The sequence below is a fragment of the Nipponia nippon genome, unplaced genomic scaffold (genome assembly GCF_047370975.1).
Source record: "Nipponia nippon isolate SJK-2023a ecotype South Korea unplaced genomic scaffold, ASM4737097v1 scaffold_46, whole genome shotgun sequence".
Lineage (NCBI taxonomy): Eukaryota > Metazoa > Chordata > Aves > Pelecaniformes > Threskiornithidae > Nipponia > Nipponia nippon.
In genome coordinates, this window is record NW_028262365.1 from 868,224 (window position 1) to 888,430 (window position 20,207).

Below are 20,207 nucleotides of genomic sequence, written 5' to 3' on the forward strand. Positions count from 1 at the left end.
ACAACCGCCTTGTTCAGGCCGCGGGAACTGCAAAACCAGCGGTTTATTTCACAGCTTCGGCCGCCCGCGACAGCGCCCGGACGGGGGAGGGGGGAACCCCCAGCCCCCCCAATTCCCCCCCCCAAAGTACCCCAAAAACCAGGGCCTGTTCCCGGCCACCCAAATCCCCCCAAAATGCCCCCAAAACAGGGCCTGGTCCCACCCCAGGACCCAAAATCCCCCAAAACCGGAGCTTGGTGTGGCCCCCCCCAAAAAGGACCCAAAATCCCCCCAAAACGCCCCAAAACCAGGGCTTGGTCCCAGGACCCCCCCCCCCCAGGGATCCCCAACCCTCCTGAGACCCCAAATCCTCCTGAACTGCCCCCAAACGCCCTGGGGGAAGGGGGGGGGGGAGGGGTCCTGCTGTGTCCTGGGGAGGGGGACCCCGGCTCTGCCCCGGACCCCCCCAAACCCCCTATGGAGAAAAGGGGTCCCCCCCATACCCCCCAAAGCCCCTATGGAGGATCTGGGGTCCCTCTGTCCTGGTGGGGTGTCCCCCCCCCACCCCCAGAGCACCCATGGGTGCCCCCGAATGGTGGGTTTGGGGGTGTGGGGGGGGGGGGGGTTTGGGGACCTCTTGGTGGCAGGGACAGGCGGTGGCAGCGGGGTGGGGGGGGTCCCGGTGGCCTCGCGCCCCCTCATTTCGCCGTCATCATCTGCACGAACTCTGCCAGGAGAGAGGGGGTGGTCAGCGGGGACGGGGACACGGCGGGGACAGGGGACACCGCGGGGTCCCCAAAGGAGGTGACACGGTGGGGTCTGGACCCTCGGAGATGGGGGAACGCGGTGGGATCCCCCGTTCGCGGTGACAGGGGTGACAGGAGATGCGGACGCTGCTCCCGTCCCCGTTCCTGTCCCTGCTGTGTCCCTGTCCCCAACGCAGAGCTCTTGCTACGGGTGACACGGTGGCGCCCCAGGCCGGTGGTGACAAGGGGACGTGGTGGTACCCCAGGCTAACGGTGATGGGGGGAACGCGGTGCGGTACCGGGGAACGAGGAGCCCCGTGGGGGGGTGCCAGCGGGGTCCCATTGGGTGCCTGCGGGTGACAGAGGAGACGCTGGGTGACAACGGGGACCCCCAGGGTGACAGTGGCGCTCACCCTCGTAGTTGACCTGTCCGTCACCGTCGATGTCGGCTTCTCGGATCATCTCGTCCACCTCCTCGTCCGTCAGCTTCTCCCCCAGGTTGGTCATCACGTGCCGCAGCTCCGCCGCGCTGATGTACCCGTTCCCATCCTGGGGTTGGGGACACGGCGGTGACACCGCCGCCTCGCCAACCCCCGCTGTCCCCACGCCTGTCCCCGACTCACCTTGTCGAACACACGGAAAGCCTCGCGGATCTCCTCCTCGCTGTCCGTGTCCTTCATCTTCCTCGCCATCATGGTGAGGAACTCGGGGAAGTCGATGGTGCCGTTGCCTGGGGCGGCGGGGACAGTGAGCAGGGGGACAGGGGGACGAGGGGACAGGCGGGGACAGGCGGCGGGCTCACCGTCGGCGTCCACCTCGTTGATCATGTCCTGCAGCTCGGCCTCGGTGGGGTTCTGGCCCAGCGAGCGCATGACGGTGCCCAGCTCCTTGGTGGTGATGGTGCCGTCCCCGTCCTTGTCGAAGAGCGAGAAGGCCTCCTTGAACTCTGGGGACCGTCACCGCGGGGACGGCGTCAGGCGCTGTCACCAGCGGGGGCCGGGAACAGCCGGGGGGGGGGGGGGGGACACGACGACAACCCCCGCCACGCACCCCTGTCACCCTGACGGCCAGTGTCCCCTCCTGCCTGCCCTTGTGCCACCCCCTGGCACCCAGTGGTACCTCCCGGGTGTCCCGCTGTCACCCCGACAGCCCAGTGTCCCCTCCTGGGTGTCCCAGTGTCACCCCGACACTGCCAGTGTCTCTTCCTGGGTGTCCCACTGTCACCCCGACAGCCCAGTGTCCCCTCCTGGGTGTCCCAGTGTCACCCCGACACTGCCAGTGTCCCTTCCTGGGTGTCCCACTGTCACCCTGACACCCCAATGTCCCCTCCTGGGTGTCCCGCTGTCACCCCAACACCCTAACATCCCCTCCTGGGTTTCTCAGTGTCACCCCAACAGCCCAGTGTCCCCTCCTGGGTGCCATGCTGTCACCCCAACACCCTAATATCCCTTCCTGAGTGTCCCAGTGCCACCCCCACACCCCAGTGTCCCCTCCTGGGTGTCACACTGTCACCCCAGTGTCACCTGCGATCTGCTCCTCGGTGAGCTGGTCAGCCTGGGGGGGGGGCGGACACAGGTGAGGGGGCACCCACAGCCCCCCCCCAACACCCTGACACCCCCCCCAGCACCCACAGCCAGCCCCAACACCTCCCACAGCCCCCCAACACCCCCCCAACACCCTGACACCCCCCCAGCACCCACAGCCCCCCAACACCCTGACACCCCCCAGCACCCACAGCCCCCCCAACACCCCTTCAACACCCCTCCAGCACCCACAGCCCCCCCAACACCCTGACACCCCCCGGCACCCAGAGCCATCCCCAACACCCCAACACCTCCCACAGCCCCCCAACACCCTGACACCCCCCCAACACCGACACCCCCCAGCACCCACAGCCAGCCCCAACACCCCAACACCTCCCACAGCCCCCCAACACCCTGACACCCCCCAACACCCCCCAGCACCCACAGCCAGCCCCAACACCCTGACACCCCCCCAACACCCTGACACCCCCCCAACACCCTAACACCCCCCAGCACCCTAACACCCCCCAACACTCTGACACCCCCCCAACACTCTGCCACCCCCCCAGCACCCACAGCCATCCCCAACACCCCAACACCTCCCACAGCCCCCCAACACACTGACACCCACCCAACACCCCGACACCCCCCCAACACCCCGACACCCCCCAGCACCCACAGCCCCCCGAACCATCGGTGACCCATTGCCATAGCAACCCACCTCCCTCAGCAACCCCTCCGTCGCCACAGCAACCCCCGTAGGGCCTCCCCCCCGCCCCATAGCAACCCCTTGGTCACCATAGCAACCCCAGCAGGGCTCCCCCCCCCCCCGGCCCCATAACAACCCCTTGGTCGCCATAGCAACCCCGGTGGCCCCCCCCCGCCCCATAGCGCCCCCCGTCGCCATGGCAACGCCGGTGCCGCCCCCTGACCATGGCGCTCCGGTGGCGGCGGGAGGCTCCTGAGGCCGCAGCACCGCGGATCCTTCCGCTGGCCCCGCCCCTCCCGCAGGCCCCGCCCCTCCCGCCCGCCAGGGCCCGCCCCCGGCGGAAGGATCCCGCTGGCTCGTTGTGCGCCGCCGCCTCATTGGCTGGGGAGGCGCGGCGGGCTCAGAGCGCCGCTCTGATTGGTCGCCGCTGAGCCGCAATGCGCCAAGGAGGCGGCAGGCGGGGACAAACCCGGAAGGGGGAATGTCACGTGACACGGAGAGCCCCGCCCCCTCGCGGGGACGGTCGCTATGGCAACGCGCGCCACGCCCCGCCCTCCCGCCAACGGCCGCTCCCGTCGCCGTAGCAACGGGGGCGTGGCGACGGGCGGGCCGTGGCGACAAAGCCCCGCCTCCAGCCGGCGGTCTCTATGGCAACAGCGGGGGCTTGGCCCCGCCCCCCCGGCCGCCTGGGTCCCCCCGCCCGCCGCCCGGAGGCCGGGGCCCCCCCGCCCTGTTTACAATAATTACTTTATTTTATCATTAATTACAGACGGTAAAATCGCCCGCGGGGGGGGGGGAGGGGCCACGTCCTGGGGGGGGCCCACGGGGGGGGGGAGGGGGCCAAATCCTGAGCACAGCCCCCCCCCCCAAACCATATCCCCCCCCCCCTCCATCTCCATGCACCTATTGCTTGTTGGGGGAAGGGCAGCCCCCCCCCGGGGGGGGCAACGTCAGCAGAGGGACCCCCCTCCCCCAGGACCCCCCCCCCCCCACGGTGCTGCCCCCGCTCCCCCCCAAACTGGGCAAACTGGGAGCACTGGGAGGGGAATAAATACAATCTTCCAATATATTAAAAACCCCCTGGGGGGTGCTGGGGGGGGGGGGGCACCCTTGGGTGGGGGGCACCCCTGGGTGGGGGGGGTCACATCATGCCCAGCTGCAGCAGGGTGTTGGCGTACATCATGGGCTTGACGTTGGGGTGAGGCTGGGGGAGAGAAAGGGGGGGGGGGGGGGGTGAGGGGGCAAAGCTGCCCCCCCCCCCCCCCAAAAAAACCCCAAGCCCTAGGGCACCCATGGGTGCTACTGCCTGCAATTGCCCCTCCCAACTGGCCCCTAGAGCCCCCCAGCCCCAGGGCCCCCAAATAGCCCCTAGGAGCCCCCCATAAGCCCAGAGCCCCCCAGCAGCCCCAGGAACCCCCCATAGGCCCCAGAACCCCCCAGTAGCCCCCCAACCCATGAGCCCCCCAGTAGCCCCTAGAAACCCCCCCAAATAGCCCTTATGAGCCCCCCCAATAGCCCCAGAGCCCCCCCAATAGCCCCTATGAGCCCCCCCAGATGCCCCAAAGCCCCCCAGCCCCCCAATAGCCCCTAGGAACCCACCCCAAATAGCCCCTAGGGCCCCCCAGTAGCCCCAGGAAACGCCCATAGGCCCCCAGAGCACCCCAGTAGCCCCTAGGGCCCCCCATAAGCCCCAGAGCCCCCCAATAGCCCCCCCAGCCCCTGAGCCCCCCAATAGCCCCAGGAACCCCCCAAATAGCCCTTATGAGCCCCCCCCAGAAGCCCCAGAGCCCCCCATAACCCCTATGAGCCCCCCAGCCCCCCAATAGCCCCCCAGCCCCTGAACCCCCCAAATAGCCCCTAGGAATCCCCCCAATAGCCCCCCATAGCCCCTATGAGCCCCCCAGTAGCCCCAGGAACCCCCCCATAGGCCCCAGAGCACCCCAGTAGCCCCTAGGCCCCCCCAGAAGCCCCCCCAGCCCCTGAACCCCCCAATAGCCCCTAGGAACCCCCCAATAGCCCCCCCAGCCCCTGAGCCCCCCAAATTGCCCCTAAGCCCCCCCAATAGCCCCTAGGAACCCCCCAAGCCCCAGAGCCCCCCAGTAGCCCCTAGGAACCCCCCAGAAGCCCCCGAACCCCCCAGTCACCCCAGGCTGGGGAAGGGGGGACACCAAGGTCTTAGGGGATCTGGGGGGGAGGGCTGGAAAGTTTGGGGGGGGGGGGGCAGGGCTGAGGGTTTTTGGGGAGTCCCACATGTGGGGGAGGGGGTCTGGGGAAAGTTTTGGGGATCCCCCAGAGGGGTTGCGGGGGGGTCCCCAAGGTTTGAGGGGGGTCCTTGGGAGGTTCAGGGAACCTGGGAAGGTTGGGGGGGGGCTGCAGGGTGGCTTTTGGGGGTCCCCCAAGGAGGGGGGGGGTGGGGGGTCCCAGATTTGGGGGTGTCCCCCCCCCCCAGACTCACCACTGCTGTGAACTGGTGGAAGTCGGGGCGCAGGTCGCTGCCTCGCAGGTGGATGTAGGAGCCCTTATTGCCCATCTGGTCGCTGCGGGGGACACGGGGACGCTTGGGGACACCAAAGCAGGGTCCCCCCCGTCATCCCCCCCCCCGCCATGGGGACATCGAGGTTTGGGGACCCGCGGGGACGGGGACGCTTGGGGACACGGAGGCAGTGCTCCGCGTAGGGACAGCAAAGCTCAGGGACAAGCGGGGAAAGGGACCCCTGGGGACACCGAGGCACAGGGGACACCTGGGGACCCGACTGAGGGGACACTGAGTCTCAGAGGACACCCGGGGACCAAGCTGAGGGGACACCGAGGCACAGGGCCACTTGGGGACCCAAACTGAGGGGACAATGCAGCTCAGGGACATCCAGAGACCCAACTGAGGGGACAGTGTGACCCAAGGGACACCCGGGGACCCGACTGAAGGGACAACATGGCTCAGGGCCACCCAGGGACCAAGCTGAGGGGACACCGAGTCTCAGAGGACACCTGGGGACCCAAATGAGGGGACAATGCGGCTCAGGGGACACCTGGGGACCAGGCTGAGGGGACACCAAGTCTCAGGGGACGCCTGGAGACCCAAATGAGGGGACAATTCGGCTCAGGGCCACTTGGGGACCAAGCTGAGGGGACAACGCAGCTCAGGGGACACCCGGGGACCAAGCTGAGGGGACACCAAGTCTCAGGGGACACCTGGAGACCCAAATGAGGGGACAATGCGGCTCAGGGCCACTTGGGGACCAAGCTGAGGGGACAACGCAGCTCAGGGGACACCCGGGGACCAAGCTGAGGGGACACCAAGTCTCAGGGGACACCCAGGGACCAAGCTGAGGGGACACCAAGTCTCAGGGGACACCCGGGGACCAAGCTGAGGGGACAACGCAGCTCAGGGCCCCCCAGGGACCAAGCTGAGGGGACACCAAGTCTCAGGGGACACCCAGGGACCAAGCTGAGGGGACAACGCAGCTCAGGGGACACCCGGGGACCAAGCTGAGGGGACAACGCAGCTCAGGGCCACCCAGGGACCAAGCTGAGGGGACAACGCAGCTCAGGGGACACCCGACGACCTGGCTGAGGGGACACCGAGTCTCAGGGGACACTCAGGGACACCGAGGCCACCCCTCCCCGGTGGCACCCCAGGCGCCGGTGGCACTCACCAGTAGTTGGGGGCGGAGAAGACGGTGACACATTTGCCATCGTGGGCCACCTCGTAGCCCTCGGGCTTCACCTCGTGGCTACGGATGATGTAATCGAGGCGGTTGCGCTCCAGGAAGCTCTTGGTGACATCGGGACCGAATTGGCAGCTGACCCCACGCTTGCTGACGGAGCGACCGTTCTGCGGGAAGGCCAGCGTCACCGGGACGTCGGGGACAAAGGGGGGTGGGGGGGGTGGGGGTGACTGTCCCCAAGGTGGCGGGGAGGGGGACACGCGTCTTGGGGTTTAACTCACCTGGGGTTGCGGGTCGGACCAGAGCAGGTCACACATGGGACCTGTGGGGGAAAGGGAGCGGGGGGTCAGGGTCCCCCGTCCGCCCCAGGAGGGGACAACTCGGCCCCTCGTCGATGACAGGGATGTCACAGGCTGGGGGGGGTGGGGGGGACACACACCGGCCACCTCTCGGGGGCCATCGCCCACCTGAGTCTGGGGGCTGCCGGTTCCTTTCGATCTTTCGGATGTCATCGAGGGTGACGCCGTCCTCGCTGAAGAGGCCCCCGTGCATGATCTGGGACGGAAGCCACCTTGGTACAGGGACAACGGGGACAACGGGGACAGCGGGGACCCCCCCACTTGCAACAGGGAGCACCCACAAACCCCTGGGGACGTGGGTGGCGGGGGACAGGGACCACCGTGACTCACTGGGGACGGCGGGGACCCCCCCAGCCAAACCCCGCCAGGGACAGGGATCGCCCCGGTTCCATGGGGACGGAGGTGGTGGGGACCCCCCCCCCAGGGAAACCCCAGGCATGGGGACATCCCGGGGACAGGGCTGGGGACAGGGAGGGGACGGTCAGGGTGTCCCCTCACCAGGACTTTGCCGTTGATGCACTGGGCCAGCGGCAACCACTCGAAAACTTCGCTGAAGAGGGCGAACATCTGCGCCGTGTACTTGGCCTTCACCTCCCCCTCGAAACCGTAGATCTGGTTCATGTTGTCCGTCTCGTGGTTCCCTGCGGGGACACGGTGGCACTGCCAGGCGCGGGGACAGGGGGACAAAGCCCCGAGGACGTGAGATGGGCAGGGAACGAGGCTCCCGTCAACCAGGACGAGGCACAAGGTGCCACAGCCCGCAGCAGGGGACACGGGGACGCAGGACGTGGCCCCAAAACGAAGGAGAAGGGACACAGCCCCGCGACCCGGTCCCACGCCTGGGGACAAGGTGACACGAGATGATGCCCCACGACTGGGGACAAGGGACAGGGCCCCACAACTTGAGGGGACGAGGCCTCGTCACCGGCGGTGGCCGCGTTACCTCGGAGCAGGTGGAAGTGATCGGGGTAGAGAAGCTTGAAGCCGAAGAGCGTGAGGATGACCTCGACCGAGAAGGAGCCGCGATCCACGAAGTCCCCGTTGAATATCTGTGGCCGGTTGAGGAAAACGGCTCCCCCGCTGTCCCCGTCCCCTCGTGCCACCCGTCCCCACATTTGTCCCCACCGCGGAGGGCGGGAGGTGACACCCCGGGGTGGGGACGGCTCAAGGCCGTTCCCTCCTACGGGGATACGTAAGGGTTTGACTCGGAGGGCAGCCCGTTGAGCTCGAAGATGTTCAGCAGGTCGTAGTACTGCCCGTGGGTGTCCCCGCACACCGTCACCTTCTCCGTCTGCGTTCGGGATGAGCCGGGGTGAAATGTCACCGCTTGGGGACTTCGGCCTCCCCGCACACGCCCCGCCGGTGGCACCCGGCGAGGGGCACCCACCTCTTTCAACGTCGTTTCTACTAACGTGGGGAGCTTGGCCAACACCTCCTTCACCTGCACCAGGATCTGCGGGGACAAAAAGTCAGCGGAGGTGACAAAGACGGGGACGTGTGGCACTTGGGGACAGGCCGGAGCCCAGTAGGGGACTGGGGGGAGTCTGGGGGAACTGGGGTACCTGGTAGGCACATTTTCTGTGGAGTTTCTTCTGCTCCTTGTACCACTGCATCAGCTCCTTCATGAAAGCCAGCGTCACCTTGCCGCCATCCAGCTTGGGGCCGCTGTATTCGTCCTCGATGGCTGCGAAACGAACCCCACCCCCCCCCCCGGTGGCCGATGACGCAAGGGGACAGCGGGGACAAGTCCCCCCAAGGGCCACCGTGTCCCTGCTGTCCGTCCCCGCCAGCTCGCAGCCCCTGACGAACGCCGGCGGCCTGCTGGGGATGCTGAGCCTTGGCTGGGGACGTTCATGGGGACCCCAAAGCTCCGCTGGGCGCCCTCATGGCGACCCCGAGGTGTTCATGGGGACCCCGAGGCCCTCACTGGGACCCTGAGGCCCTCATGGGGACACCAAGACACACAGGGACCCTCATGGGGACCCCGAGACCCTCACGAGGACGCCAAGACCCTCACAGGGACCCCGAGACCCTCACAGGGACCCTCATGGGCCCCCCATGGAGACCCTGAGACCCTCACTGGGACACCAAGACCCTCATGGGGCCCCGAGACCCTCACGGGGACACCAAGACCCTCATTGGGATGCCAAGACCCACACGGGGACCCTGAGACCCTCACTGGGACCCCCATGGGGACCCTGAGACCCTCACGAGGACACCAAGAGCCCCATGGGGACCCTGAGGCCCTCACTGGGACACCAAGACCCTCATGGGGCCCCGAGACCCTCACGGGGACACCAAGACCCTCATTGGGATGCCAAGACCCACACGGGGACCCTGAGACCCTCACTGGGACCCCCATGGGGACCCTGAGACCCTCACGAGGACACCAAGAGCCCCATGGGGACCCTGAGGCCCTCACTGGGACACCAAGACCCTCATGGGGCCCCGAGACCCTCACGGGGACACCAAGACCCTCATTGGGATGCCAAGACCCACACGGGGACCCTGAGACCCTCACTGGGACCCCCATGGGGACCCTGAGACCCTCACGAGGACACCAAGAGCCCCATGGGGACCCTGAGACCCTCACTGGGATGCCAAGACCCTCACGGGGACCCTGAGACCCTCACTGGGACCGTCATGGTGACCCTGAGACCCTCACTGGGATGCCAAGACCCTAACTGGGACCCTGAGACCCTCACTGGGACCCTCATGGGGACCCCGAGGCCCTCACAGGGACACCAAGACCCTCACGGGGACCCTGGGACCCTCATGGGGACACCAAGACCCCCATGGGGACCCTGAGACCCTCACTGGGATGCCAAGACCCCCATGGGGACCCTGAGACCCTCACGGGAACCCCGAGACCCTCACTGGGACGCCAAGACCCTCACAGGGACCCTCATGGGGTCCCTGAGACCCCCACAGAGACACCAAGACCCTCATGGAGACCCCGAGACCCTCACTGGGACCCTCACGGGGACCCCGAGACCCTCACTGGGACACCAAGAACCTCATGGGGACCCTGAGACCCTCACTGGGACCCCGAGGCCCTCACTGGGACACCAAGACCCTCACGGGGACCCCGAGACCCTCATGGTGATCCCAAGACTCTGCTGGGGATCTTCACAGGTGCCCCGAGACCCTCCCGGGGACCCTTCTGGGTAACCCAAGTCTCTGCTTGGGACTCTCATGAGGACCCCCATGGTTCCCCAAGACCCTCCTGGAGACCCCCACAGCTCCTCAAGGCTGTCCTTGGGACCCAGAGCCACTGCTGGGCCACCAAGACCCCCAGGGACCCCCCCCAGGGATCCCGAGCCTCCACTGGGGGCTCTCAAAGGGGCCCCAAGACCCCCATGAGGACCCCAAGCCTCTGCTAGGGACCCTCACAGACCTCCAAGACCCCCGTGGGGACCCTGAGACCCTCATGGGGACCCTGAGACCCTCATGGAGGCCCCGAGACCCTCACTGGGACCCTCACGGGGACCCTGAGACCCTCACAGGGACACCAAGAACCTCATGGGGACCCTGAGACCCTCACTGGGACACCAAGACCCTCACTGGGACCCCGAGACCCTCATGGGGACCCTGAGACCCTCACTGGGACACCAAGACCCTCACTGGGACCCCGAGACCCTCACGGGGACCCTCATGGGGACCCTGAGACCCTCACTGGGACACCAAGACCCCCATGGGGACCCTTGAGCCTTTGCTGGGGACACTCGTGGTCCCCCTAAGACCCTCACCCTAAAAATCTTTGAGGAGAGCTCCAAGACCCTCAACGAGACCCCAGAGCCCCCCAAAATCCTCGAGCCTTTGCTGAAGATCCTCAAGTCCTCCCCGAGACCCTCAGAGCCACCTCAGAGCCACCTCCAGGCCCCCCACGGGAACCCCAACGGGGACTCTGAACCCTTACTGGGAACCCTCGCTGCCCGCTCCTCCTCCCGCCCTGCCGGCGGATAAAGGGGTGCCTGGATTTTGGGGGGACGGAAGGAGCAAGGGGGGGTTTTTGGGGGGGGGAGGGGGGGGCTCACTCATGCTCTCGATGTCGAGGGAGTCGACGACGGAGCGCTTGTGCTCGTCGCTGGCGATGGCCCGCTCGAAGGCCTTCTGCTTGACGATTTTGTGACACTCCTGGTACTTCAGCTTGGCGTCCTTGTCGTTGGGCCTCACCTTCACCACCTTCGGGGGGGGGGGGGGGGGGACACACACGAACGTCAGGGGGGGGTCACGAATGTCAGGGGATGGGGACACCCCCGCCCCGGCACCCCTCGAGGGCCACGGGGACACCCAGGGGCGACCCCGAGAGGGGACAGGGACAGAGGGACCCTCGGATGTGAGGGCTGGGCTGATGCTGGGAGGGACAGGGTGGTCCCCAAGTGTCCCCATGGCTCTGGGGCACGTGCTGATGTGGGGGAAGGGGGGGACAAGGGGGTCCCCAAGTGTCCCCATGGCTCTGGGGCCTGTGCTGATGTGGGGGAAGAGGGGGACAAGGGGGTCCCCAAGTGTCCCCATGGCTCTGGGGCACGTGCTGATGTGGGGGAAGGGGGGGACAAGGGGGTCCCCAAGTGTCCCCATGGCTCTGGGGCACGTGCTGATGTGGGGGAAGAGGGGGACAAGGGCGTCCCCAAGTGTCCCCACAGCTCCAGGGGACCTGATGACGTTGGGGGGTGACAAGAGGGCTCACCAAGGGTCACCTCCAGCTCTAAGGGACATGCTGACATTGAGGAGGTGACGAGGGGGTCCCCAAGCCTCCCCCGAGCTCAGGGGGGACACGGTGACACCAGGGGGGTCCCCAAGCCTCCCCCGAGCTCCACGGGGACACACTGACACCACAGAGGTGACAAGGGTGTCCCCAAGCCTTCCCCGAGCTCCACGGAGACACTGTGACACAGGGGGGGGTCCCCAAGCCTTCCCCGAGCTCCACGGAGACACTGTGACACCGGGGGGGGGGTCCCCAAGCCTTCCCCGAGCTCCACGGAGACACTGTGACACGGGGGGGGGTCCCCAAGCCTCCCCTGAGCTCCACGGGGACACGGTGACACCGGGGGGGTCCCCAAGCCTCCCCCGAGCTCCACGGGGACACGGTGACACTGGGGGGGGGGTTCCCCAAGCCTTCCCCGAGCTCCACGGAGACACTGGGGGGGGGGGGTCCCCAAGCCTCCCCTGAGCTCCACACGGACACGGTGACACCGGGGGGGTCCCCAAGCCTCCCCTGAGCTCCACGGGGACACGGTGACACCGGGGGGCCTCCCCAAGCCTCCCCTGAGCTCCACAGGGACACGGTGACACCGGGGGGGTCCCCAAGCCTCCCCCGAGCTCCACACGGACACGGTGACACCAGAGGGGGGGTCCCCAAGCCTCCCCTGAGCTCCACACGGACACGGTGACACCGGGGGGGTCCCCAAGCCTCCCCTGAGCTCCACGGGGACACGGTGACACCGGGGGGCCTCCCCAAGCCTCCCCTGAGCTCCACACGGACACGGTGACACCAGAGGGGGGGTCCCCAAGCCTCCCCCGAGCTCCACAGGGACACGGTGACACCAGAGGGGGGGTCCCCAAGCCTCCCCTGAGCTCCACAGGGACACGGTGACACCGGGGGGGTCCCCAAGCCTCCCCCAAGCTCCACAGGGACACGGTGACACCAGAGGGGGGGTCCCCAAGCCTCCCCCGAGCTCCACGGGGACACGCTGACACCGAGGGGGTGCCGAGGGGCACCCCGAGGCGCCCGGCCTCACCGTCTCGTAGTCGCGGAGGGCGGCCTTGAACTTGCCCAGGGCCATGTTGCTGGCAGCGCGGCGGTAGTAGCCCTTGACGTATTTCTTGTCGAGCTCGACGGCGCGCGTGGCGTCGGCCAGGGCGTAGCCGTAGCACTCGGTGCGCAGGTAGGCCAAGCTCCGGTTCCCATAGTAGATGGCGTTGGTGGGGTTCAGCTCGATGGCGCTGCTGTAGTACTTCACCGCGTTCTCGTAGTCCTTCCCTGGGCCGCCGGCGGGCGTCAGCGGGACGGGACCCCCGCCCATGGGGGGCACCCCCACCCTAGAGCAAGCCCTGGCCCCCCCACGTCTGCCCCACGTAGCTCCCAATCTGGCAGCGAGGTCGTTCCTCTAATTGCCCCCCAGCGGCTCGCTATTTCGCTGCCTGCTCCTCTACCCCCCTCTGACATGGCTGCCGGGCTAGCAGCCCCCTATAGATCCATATAGGGCAGCCCCCGACCCTCACTGCCCCGCATGGCTCCCTATCTGGCAGCCCCCCGTTGCCCCTTGCCCACCATGGCTCCCTATCTGGCAGCCCCCGCCCCCCACGGCTCCCTATCTGGCAGCCCCCGCCCCTCACTGCCCCCCATCGCTCCCTATCTGGCAGCCCCCGCCCTCCATTTCCCCCCATGGCTCCCTATCTGGCAGCCCCCGCCCTCCATTGCCCCCCATGGCTCCCTATCTGGCAGCCCCCGCCCTCCATTGCCCCCCATGGCTCCCTATCTGGCAGCCCCCGCCCTCCATTGCCCCCCATAGCTCCCTATCTGGCAGCCCCCACCCCTCATTGCTCCCCATGGCTCCCTATCTGGCAGCCCCCGCCCCTCATTGCCCCCCATGGCTCCCTATCTGGCAGCCCCCGCCCTCCATTGCCCCCCATGGCTCCCTATCTGGCAGCCCCCAGCCCTCATTGCTCCCCATGGCTCCCTATCTGGCAGCCCCCGCCCCCCATTGCTCCCCATGGCTCCCTATCTGGCAGCCCCCACCCCTCATTGCTCCCCATGGCTCCCTATCTGGCAGCCCCCGCCCTCCATTTCCCCCCATGGCTCCCTATCTGGCAGCCCTCGCCCCCATTGCCCCCTATGGCTCCCTATCTGGCAGCCCCCGCCCCTCATTGCCCCCCATGGCTCCCTATCTGGCAGCCCCCACCCCTCATTGCCCCCCATGGCTCCCCATCTGGCAGCCCCCGCCCCCCATGGCTCCCTATCTGGCAGCCCCCACCCCTCATTGCCCCCCATGGCTCCCTATCTGGCAGCCCCCACCCCTCATTGCCCCCCATAGCTCCCTATCTGGCAGCCCCCGCCCTCCATTGCCCCCCATGGCTCCCTATCTGGCAGCCCCCGCCCTCCATTGCCCCCCATGGCTCCCTATCTGGCAGCCCCCACCCCTCATTGCTCCCCATGGCTCCCTATCTGGCAGCCCCCACCCCTCATTGCCCCCCATGGCTCCCTATCTGGCAGCCCCCGCCCCCCATTGCCCCCCATGGCTCCCTATCTGGCAGCCCCCACCCCTCATTGCCCCCCATGGCTCCCTATCTGGCAGCCCCCACCCCTCATTGCCCCCCATGGCTCCCTATCTGGCAGCCCCCGCCCTCCATTGCCCCCTATGGCTCCCTATCTGGCAGCCCCCGCCCTCCATTGCCCCCCATGGCTCCCTATCTGGCAGCCCCCGCCCTCCATTGCCCCCCATGGCTCCCTATCTGGCAGCCCCCGTTGCCCCTTGCCCACCATGGCTCCCTATCTGGTAGCCCCCACCCCTCATTGCCCCCCATGGCTCCCTATCTGGCAGCCCCCAGCCCTCATTGCCCCCCATGGCTCCCTATCTGGCAGCCCCCGCCCCCCATTGCCCCCCATGGCTCCCTATCTGGCAGCCCCCGCCCCCCATTGCCCCCCATGGCTCCCTATCTGGCAGCCCCCGCCCCCCATTGCCCCCCATGGCTCCCTATCTGGCAGCCCCCGCCCTCCATTGCCCCCCATGGCTCCCTATCTGGCAGCCCCCGCCCTCCATTGCCCCCCATGGCTCCCTATCTGGCAGCCCCCGCCCTCCATTGCCCCCCATGGCTCCCTATCTGGCAGCCCCCGCCCTCCATTGCCCCCCACGGCTCCCTATCTGGCAGCCCCCGCCCTCCATTGCCCCCCATGGCTCCCTATCTGGCAGCCCCCGTTGCCCCTTGCCCCCCATGGCTCCCTATCTGGCAGCCCCCGCCCTCCATTTCCCCCCACGGCTCCCTATCTGGCAGCCCCCGCCCCTCACTGCCCCCCATGGCTCCCTATCTGGCAGCCCCCGCCCTCCATTGCCCCCCATGGCTCCCTATCTGGCAGCCCCCGCCCTCCATTGCCCCCCATGGCTCCCTATCTGGCAGCCCCCGCCCCTCATTGCCCCCCATGGCTCCCTATCTGGCAGCCCCCGCCCTCCATTGCCCCCCATGGCTCCCTATCTGGCAGCCCCCGCCCTCCATTGCCCCCCATGGCTCCCTATCTGGCAGCCCCCGCCCCCCATTGCCCCCCATGGCTCCCTATCTGGCAGCCCCCACCCCTCATTGCCCCCCATGGCTCCCTATCTGGCAGCCCCCGCCCTCCATTGCCCCCCATGGCTCCCTATCTGGCAGCCCCCGCCCTCCATTGCCCCCCATGGCTCCCTATCTGGCAGCCCCCGCCCCTCATTGCCCCCCATGGCTCCCTATCTGGCAGCCCCCGCCCTCCATTGCCCCCCATGGCTCCCTATCTGGCAGCCCCCGCCCCCCATTGCCCCCCATGGCTCCCTATCTGGCAGCCCCCGCCCCCCATTGCCCCCCATGGCTCCCTATCTGGCAGCCCCCGCCCCCCATTGCCCCCCATGGCTCCCTATCTGGCAGCCCCCACCCCTCATTGCCCCCCATGGCTCCCTATCTGGCAGCCCCCGCCCCTCATTGCCCCCCATGGCTCCCTATCTGGCAGCCCCCGCCCTCCATTGCCCCCCATGGCTCCCTATCTGGCAGCCCCCACCCCTCATTGCCCCCCATGGCTCCCTATCTGGCAGCCCCCAGCCCTCATTGCCCCCCATGGCTCCCTATCTGGCAGCCCCCGCCCTCCATTGCCCCCCATGGCTCCCTATCTGGCAGCCCCCGCCCCCCATTGCCCCCCATGGCTCCCTATCTGGCAGCCCCCGCCCTCCATTGCCCCCCATGGCTCCCTATCTGGCAGCCCCCGCCCCCCATTGCCCCCCATGGCTCCCTATCTGGCAGCCCCCGCCCTCCATTGCCCCCCATGGCTCCCTATCTGGCAGCCCCCGCCCTCCATTGCCCCCCATGGCTCCCTATCTGGCAGCCCCCGCCCTCCATTGCCCCCCATGGCTCCCTATCTGGCAGCCCCCACCCCTCATTGCCCCCCATGGCTCCCTATCTGGCAGCCCCCAGCCCTCATTGCCCCCCATGGCTCCCTATCTGGCAGCCCCCGCCCTCCATTGCTCCCCATGGCTCCCTATCTGGCAGCCCCCGCCCCTCATTGCCCCCCATGGCTCCCTATCTGGCAGCCCCCGCCCTCCATTGCCCCCCATGGCTCCCTATCTGGCAGCCCCCAGCCCCCATTGCCCCCCATGGCTCCCTATCTGGCAGCCCCCGCCCCCCATTGCCCCCCATGGCTCCCTATCTGGCAGCCCCCGCCCCTCCATTGCCCCCCATGGCTCCCTATCTGGCAGCCCCCAGCCCTCATTGCCCCCCATGGCTCCCTATCTGGCAGCCCCCGCCCTCCATTGCCCCCCATGGCTCCCTATCTGGCAGCCCCCGCCCCTCATTGCCCCCCATGGCTCCCTATCTGGCAGCCCCCGCCCCACGCCGGTACCTTTGAAGAACTCGTTCGCGCGGGTCTTGAGGGCCTCGGCCCGCTCCACCTCGGCCGGGCTCGGGGGCCGCCCGGGGCCGGGGCCGCCGCCGCTCTCCGCCCGCTCTCCCTCCGCCATCGCCGGGCCGTAAAGCGCCCTGGCAACCACCGGGAGCGCGGCCCGCCGCGCCGCCAAGCGCCGCCGCCGCTGTCGTAAAGACGGCGGGACGGGAGGGGGCAGTGTCGCAAACGGGCGCGCGCTGCGCGGGGTGGAATGGGCGGAGCCATGGAGAGGGGCGGGAGGACCGGGGAGACCATAGAGAGGAGCGAAGAGGTACCAGAGCGGTCAGGGTACGGCCTCTCTGTGTCCTCCAAGCCCCCGCAGCCCCGCGGGTCCCACGGCCCCCCCGTGTCCCCCCCATATCCCCCCGTGTCCCCGTCACCCTGTCACGTCCCCTCCATGTCCCTGTCACCTCCCCGTGTCCCCCCCCACGTCCCCATGTCCCCCCCAATGTCCCCATCACCTCCCCATGTCCCTCCGTGTCCCCCTCACCCCGTGTCCCCTCATGTCCCCCCATGTCCCTGTGTCCCCTCATGTCCCCCATGTCCCCACATCCCCTCGTGTCCCCTGTCCCCATGTCCCCTCATGTCCCCCCAATGTCCCCATCACCCTATGTCCCCCCACGTCCCCGTGTCCCCCCATGTCCCCTCCACGTCCCCATGTCCCTGTATCCCCCCATGCCCCCACGCCCCTGTCCCCCCCCATGCCCCCCCCTGTCCCCCCGTCCCCATGTCCCCGTGTCCCCATGTCCCCGTGTCCCCCCATGTGTCCCCATGTCCCTATGTCCCCTCATGTCCCCCCATCCCCTTGTGTCCCCTGTCCCCATGTCCCCTCATGTCCCCCCAATGTCCCCATCACCCCATGTCCCCCCACGTCCCCGTGTCCCCCCATGTCCCCTCCACGTCCCCATGTCCCCGTGTCCCCCCCATGTCCCCCCATGTCCCCATGACCCTGTGTCCCCCCATGTCCCCCCGTCCCCATGTCCCTGTGTCCCCCCATGTCCCCCCATGTCCCCGTGTCCCCGTGTCCCCCCATGTCCCCCCCGTGTCCCCATGTCCCCATGTCCCTGTGTCTCCCCATGTCCCCGTGTCCCTGTGTCCCCCCATGTCCCCCCCATGTCCCCATGTCCCCCCCATGTCCCCGTGTCCCTGTGTCCCCCCATGTCCCCCCCATGTCCCCCCATGTCCCCGTGTCCCTGTGTCCCCCCATGTCCCCATGTCCCCGTGTCCCCCCATGTCCCCCCTGCGTCCCCGTGTCCCTGTGTCCCCGTGTCCCTGTGTCCCCCCATGTCCCCATGTCCCCCCCATGTCCCCGTGTCCCTGTGTCCCCCCATGTCCCCCCCATGTCCCCATGTCCCCCCCAGGCAGGGGCAGAGCCCTCGGTGGGTTCAGAGCAGGTTTATGGGGGGGAGGGGGGACAGCGGGGGGGGGGGGAAGGTGACACCAGACGTGTCCCCGTGCGACACCCCCCCGGGGCCGCGTGTGCGTGTGTCCGGGCGTGAACCCCCCCCTTCGCACGCGGCCTGCGCACAAGCGCGTGCGAGCGCACGGGGCGGGGCGGGGGGGAGGGGGACAGGGACAAGGCCCCCCCCCCCCCCCAAAGCGACATTTGGGGGGGGGGCAGGGGGGCGCTCGGCCTCGCACGGGGGGGCCGGGGGTGTGCGTGTGGGTCCCAGCGGCTCTGGGCAGCGGCGTCCGGGGCCCCCCTCGTGCAAGGGCCCTCGTGCAAGGGCCCTCGTGCAAGGGCCGTCGTGCGAGGGCCGTCGTGTGAGGGTCGCCCCCCCCCCCCCCCCCCCGGGCAAGGTCCCCCCCCCCGCACAAGAGCGGTTTGGGGGGGGGGGGGGCACATGGTGGGGAGGGCTCGTGCACGAGGGCGGCTCTCGCACGAGGGCGGCTCGGCCCCGAAGGCTTTGGCGTGGGGCGCCCTCGCACGAGGCTCGTGCACAAGGGGTCCTCGCACGAGGACGGCTCTTGCGCGGGGCTCTTGCATAAGGGAGGCTTTTGCACGAGGCTCTTGCACAAGGCCCTTGCATGAGGACGGCTCTTGCACAAGGCCCTTGCACAAGGATGGCTCTTGCACAAGGATGGTTCTTGCACAAGGCCCTTGCACAAGGATGGCTATTGCACGAGGCTCTTGAATAAGGGAGGCTTTCACACGAGGCTCTTGCACAAGGGAGGCCCTTGCACAAGGATGGATCTTGCACGAGGATGGCTCTCGCATGAGGCTCTTGCACAAGGGAGGCTCTTGCACAAGGCTCTTGCACAAGGACGGCTCTTGCACGAGGCTCTTGCACAAGGCTCTTGCACAAGGATGGCTCTTACACAAGGCTCTTGCACAAGACCCTTGCACAAGGATGGCCCTTGCACGAGGCTCTTGCACAAGGGAGGCTCTTGCACAAGGGAGGCTCTTGCACAAGGATGGCTCTTGCACGAGGCTCTTGCACAAGGGAGGCACTTGCATGAGAACAGCTCTTGCACAAGGACGGCTCTTGCACGAGGCTCTTGCACAAGGCTCTTGCACGAGGATGGCTCTCACATGAGGCTCTTGCACAAGGGAGGCTCTTGCACAAGGCTCTTGCACAAGGGAGGCACTTGCATGAGAACGGCTCTTGCACAAGGCCCTTGCACAAGGATGGCTCTTGCACAAGGATGGCTCTTGCACAAGGGAGGCTCTTGCACAAGGATGGCTCTTGCACGAGGCTCTTGCACAAGGCCCTTGCACAAGGATGGCCCTTGCACGAGGCTCTTGCACAAGGGAGGCCCTTGCACAAGGATGGATCTTGCACGAGGATGGCTCTCGCATGAGGCTCTTGCACAAGGGAGGCTCTTGCACAAGGATGGCCCTTGCACGAGGCTCTTGCACGAGGGAAGCCCTTGCACAAGGATGGAGCTTGCACGAGGATGGCTCTCGCATGAGGCTCTTGCACAAGGTCCTTGCACAAGCATGGCTCTTGCACAAGGCCCCTGCACAAGGACGGCTCTTGCACGAGGCTCTTGAACAAGGGAGGCTTTTGCACAAGGCTCTTGCACGAGGATGGCTCTTGCACAAGGGAGGCCCTTGCACGAGGACGGCTCTTGCACGAGGCCCTTGCACAAGGCCCTTGCACGAGGACGGCTCTTGCACGAGGCTCTTGAACAAGGGAGGCTTTCGCACAAGGCTCTTGCACGAGGGATGCCCTTGCACGAGGCCGGCTCTGGCACGAGGCCCTCGCACGAGAGCGTCTCTCCCCGGAGCTGGGGGCTGCGCAGGACGGGGCGACAGAAAAGGGGGTCCCCGGGGGGGGGGGGGGGGCTCCGGTGGTCCCAGATTTGGGGGGGGGGGGTCCCCGGGGCCCCCCAAAGGGGCATTTTCAGCCCAGCACCGAGTGGGGGGAGGGGCCCCCCCGGGGGGGCCAGGCCGAGGTAGGAGGGGGGGCCCTGGGGGGGGGCCATGGGAGGATTTGGGGGGTCCCCCAAAAGTGGGGGCTGGGGGTGGGGGTCCCCTATGGGGGAGGATTTGGGGGGTCCCAAAAGGGGCGGGGGGGGAGGTGGGGCCCCAAGGGGCGGGGTCCCCATGGGTGGGGGGCTCGATTGGGGGGTCAAAGCCCGCCAAAACTTGGGGGGGGGCTAAGGG

General features: G+C 68.2%; 2 protein-coding genes across 2 annotated transcripts; both read right to left on the reverse strand.

Moving 5' to 3' along the window:
- Window positions 1–354: 354 nt before the first annotated feature.
- On the reverse strand, window positions 355–3,285 carry CALM3 (calmodulin 3). The gene is made up of 6 exons (XM_087729667.1): window positions 3,181–3,285; window positions 2,249–2,279; window positions 1,528–1,671; window positions 1,349–1,455; window positions 1,139–1,274; window positions 355–706 (listed from the first exon to the last, which is right to left on the reverse strand). Exons 1-6 carry the CDS (start codon window positions 3,181–3,183, stop codon window positions 678–680), a joined length of 450 nt encoding a protein of 149 aa, XP_087585793.1. The 5' UTR covers window positions 3,184–3,285; the 3' UTR covers window positions 355–677.
- Window positions 3,286–4,011: 726 nt separating this feature from the next.
- Window positions 4,012–16,748, reverse strand: PPP5C (protein phosphatase 5 catalytic subunit). The gene is made up of 13 exons (XM_087729781.1): window positions 16,556–16,748; window positions 12,723–12,964; window positions 11,019–11,166; window positions 8,544–8,665; window positions 8,369–8,434; window positions 8,174–8,272; window positions 7,925–8,030; window positions 7,480–7,622; window positions 7,090–7,177; window positions 6,904–6,944; window positions 6,611–6,789; window positions 5,413–5,494; window positions 4,012–4,161 (listed from the first exon to the last, which is right to left on the reverse strand). Exons 1-13 carry the CDS (start codon window positions 16,671–16,673, stop codon window positions 4,099–4,101), a joined length of 1,497 nt encoding a protein of 498 aa, XP_087585907.1. The 5' UTR covers window positions 16,674–16,748; the 3' UTR covers window positions 4,012–4,098.
- Window positions 16,749–20,207: the final 3,459 nt, after the last annotated feature.

What these genes read in the sequence shown, in the direction of transcription:
- CALM3 (XM_087729667.1), bottom strand. An exon ending in CTTTCCGTGTGTTCGACAAG is followed by an intron (nt 1,275 to 1,348) that starts GTGAGTCGGGGA and finishes CCCCAACCCCAG; the next exon opens with GATGGGAACGGGTACATCAG. An exon ending in CGGACAGGTCAACTACGAGG is followed by an intron (nt 707 to 1,138) that starts GTGAGCGCCACT and finishes CTCTCCTGGCAG; the next exon opens with AGTTCGTGCAGATGATGACG.
- PPP5C (XM_087729781.1), bottom strand. Translation starts at nt 16,673, where the DNA reads ATGGCGGAGGGAGAGCGGGCGGAGAGCGGCGGCGGCCCCGGCCCCGGG. An exon ending in CCTCCGAGTCAAACCCTTAC is followed by an intron (nt 8,031 to 8,173) that starts GTATCCCCGTAG and finishes AACCGGCCACAG; the next exon opens with ATATTCAACGGGGACTTCGT. An exon ending in CCGGCAGCCCCCAGACTCAG is followed by an intron (nt 6,945 to 7,089) that starts GTGGGCGATGGC and finishes TTTCCCCCACAG; the next exon opens with GTCCCATGTGTGACCTGCTC.